Source organism: Helobdella robusta, assembly GCF_000326865.2.
Source record: "Helobdella robusta unplaced genomic scaffold HELROscaffold_28, whole genome shotgun sequence".
Lineage (NCBI taxonomy): Eukaryota > Metazoa > Annelida > Clitellata > Rhynchobdellida > Glossiphoniidae > Helobdella > Helobdella robusta.
The window spans coordinates 212,848-215,688 of NW_008704435.1; the positions used below are offsets into that span (position 1 = coordinate 212,848).

Sequence of the window (2,841 nt, forward strand, 5' to 3'; positions counted from 1 at the left end):
AGTGTATTTTGTTTTCGTATTGATTTCATTATGACTTCATCAAAACCAAAATGAGCAAAACTTGTCACAGGTTTAGGAGGTTGTATACCTGTAACCTGAAACAAAAAATTGTTGTATATCATTGGTTGGGTTTGGGTGAACATACATTTGAATCGTAACTATTTCATGCCATCATACTAATCAAGATTTCAAAAATTTTACAAGACTTAACGGTGCTTTAAAAAGTTTATAAAATTTCTCAAATTTCTACTTATCAATAAACGATCAGAGAGTTACGTTGTGGTCATTGCCCGACATGAGGTCACTCCGTTAATCACAAAATATTGCTGGACAGATTGAACCACTTCCATTGGCACTCTCTCAACTAACTTCAATAGAGGCAGTGAGCATTATAATTATCTTAACTAATCGCAATTTTTTTACAAGTAACTTTTATTTTTATCGTAAGCTAGCGTTCCTTTAAGATTGTAATATAAAAGTTGGAAAAATAATTGGTAGTCGGACGTGAAGAACTTTTTAATCAAGAAAGCAGAGTCAGGGTTGACCAACCCATTTAACTATCAATCACAATTCTATAAAGGAAAGCTTACTTCCAATTTTATTCCTTATCATTCTTTTTAGTGATCCTCCTCAATTTCTTTAAAATCTAACTAAAACAGTTCAAGTTAATTTACATTACTCAATGCAGCTTTTAATGCATGTCATTTTGTGATTTTTCATGGTTTGTTACTGCACAATTATTTTTTGAAAATACCACGCAGGCGAAACGACCCGGTTACCAACGAATTGGACAGGAGATAAAGAGTGCGTTCGTATATAAGTAGGCATGGATAACAAAACAGGAGTTAATTTTCAATTTTCAGTAAAGTATATGATACGTATTTCGTACTGAAAGTAAAAGAGGTCAGTTGAATCAAATTTCAGAAAAAGTTTCAGTCATTTTTGAAAAGTTGCTGTGGCTGAAATAGTAATAATTACCAGCCGAAGTTTCAGATAGGGTGTTGAAGAGTTTCGGCTATTCTTGAAGAGTTGCTTGCTGAGGTTTGGATATTAATAATTACTAGCCGAAAAGTTTCAGTTGTTCTTGAAAATATGCTTGTCTTGTTAAGGTGAAAAAGGTGTACTAGCCGGGTTGGAGGATCAAAAGGTTAGTTTACGAAGTTATTTGCCAGAGGTTGAAGAGTCAAACAGTCTTTATGAGATAAACAATCACTTGTATTTGATTAATATTAATGAACTGTATTTGATTAATATTAATGAACTTCAATTTGTCGTTATTCATTATAATTGATATTACATTGCATTGCATTGTAGATTTGTAAGACGCCCCTATCTTCAGAGGTCAGGGTTTATATATATATATATATATATATATAATATATATATATATATATATAATATATATATATATATATATATATATATATATATATATGAGCTTAAACAACCCAAAAAATAAAATTTGTGATTCTCAATGGTCTTATCCCAAGAACTTTTTCCCATCATCTACAAATGTTTAAAAAAGTTTGAGTCTCTTTGTGTTATATTAAAAAGTAGTTCAATGTCATCAAAAGTAACAAAAAATAATATTTAAAAATTGAAAAAATGTAAAGTTTTTCTAGGTTACATCTATGCAACAGCATTTTAACTTTTAATCTCAAACATTGTCTTCAAATACAATCAAACAGAAACCTGTTCTTGCATGTACAACTGTTCAAAACAGAAAGTTAGTGCTTTTCTACACAGCTGACCAGTTAAGTACTTGGCCGCAGTTTCAACAATGTGTGTTTTTTACAGTCCGAATATGCATGCCTGTGCTGCTCAACTGTCTGTAATAGTAACTGAAGCTGAGACTCATCTTTGGTTATAATGTCACTCAGTTCTTGAATAAAGGTGACCCCACGTTCTGCATGATCATTCACCATACTCATTGAACGAACTGTCTCTGATGATTGCTGATAGTCCTTCTGTGCCCCCCACAGGTCTGGATCCACATTGAAAAATTCATGCGGAAGTTCCATGAGTAGAAATAATGTGAACGAATTTCTTTTCTGTGAATCTTGGCAGGTCAACAGTTGTTCGCTTGGTGTGATCCTGCTGAGCTGACTCATTGCTAATCTCGTTTTTCATGGCATTTATCTTTCTCTTGGTTGCCGAAGTTACTGTTCTGTCAAAAAAAAGGCTAAACCAACCAGTTCGGATGACAAATACCACAAGTGATTGGAGAACTTGTGTGATGCAGCCTTTGACATTGCTGGATTTATTGTGAAGTAGCCAAGCAGTGATTTCAGCAATAGTGTATGGTGCATAGACTAATGTGCCATGAATCGGAGAATTTTCTGTATTCATCCCTTGGCTGACTTTCTGCCAGACATCTATTTGCAAAAACAATGATACTGTCTCTTATGTTTTGTCTCCATTATGCATCATTGCTGATGTCAGCAAGCTTTATTTAGCGTGTAATAGTAATTATGTGATTTAGCTGTGTGACCAGTTACAAAATACTGCATTGTAGTTCTATATGCAAAAGCCTTAAAATCTGATATACATTCAAAACTTCAGTGCAGTTGAGCTACAAGTAAATATTGATAAATGAGGCTGATAATTTTTGTCTGAATTTTTCTTCATGTAGACAAACAAAATTAGGGGGTAAGAAGATGATATTACAAAACTTTGAAAATAAGCTCCACCGTTATTTATATATATATATATATATATATATATATATATATATATATATATATATATATATATATATATATATATATATATATTATGGCTCACACTGTCTTATATACTATTATAAAAAAAATATCATTGCTTTTTCAGCTTAGATCAGTC

At 32.1% G+C, this 2,841-nt stretch overlaps 1 protein-coding gene across 1 annotated transcript; it reads right to left on the minus strand.

Annotated features, from left to right (window-relative positions):
• Nucleotides 1-1,754: 1,754 nt before the first annotated feature.
• On the minus strand, nucleotides 1,755-2,111 carry HELRODRAFT_173823 (hypothetical protein; the record flags this gene model as incomplete). Its single annotated transcript, XM_009020434.1, has 1 exon — nucleotides 1,755-2,111. One exon carries the CDS (start codon nucleotides 2,109-2,111, stop codon nucleotides 1,755-1,757), a length of 357 nt encoding a protein of 118 aa, XP_009018682.1.
• Nucleotides 2,112-2,841: the final 730 nt, after the last annotated feature.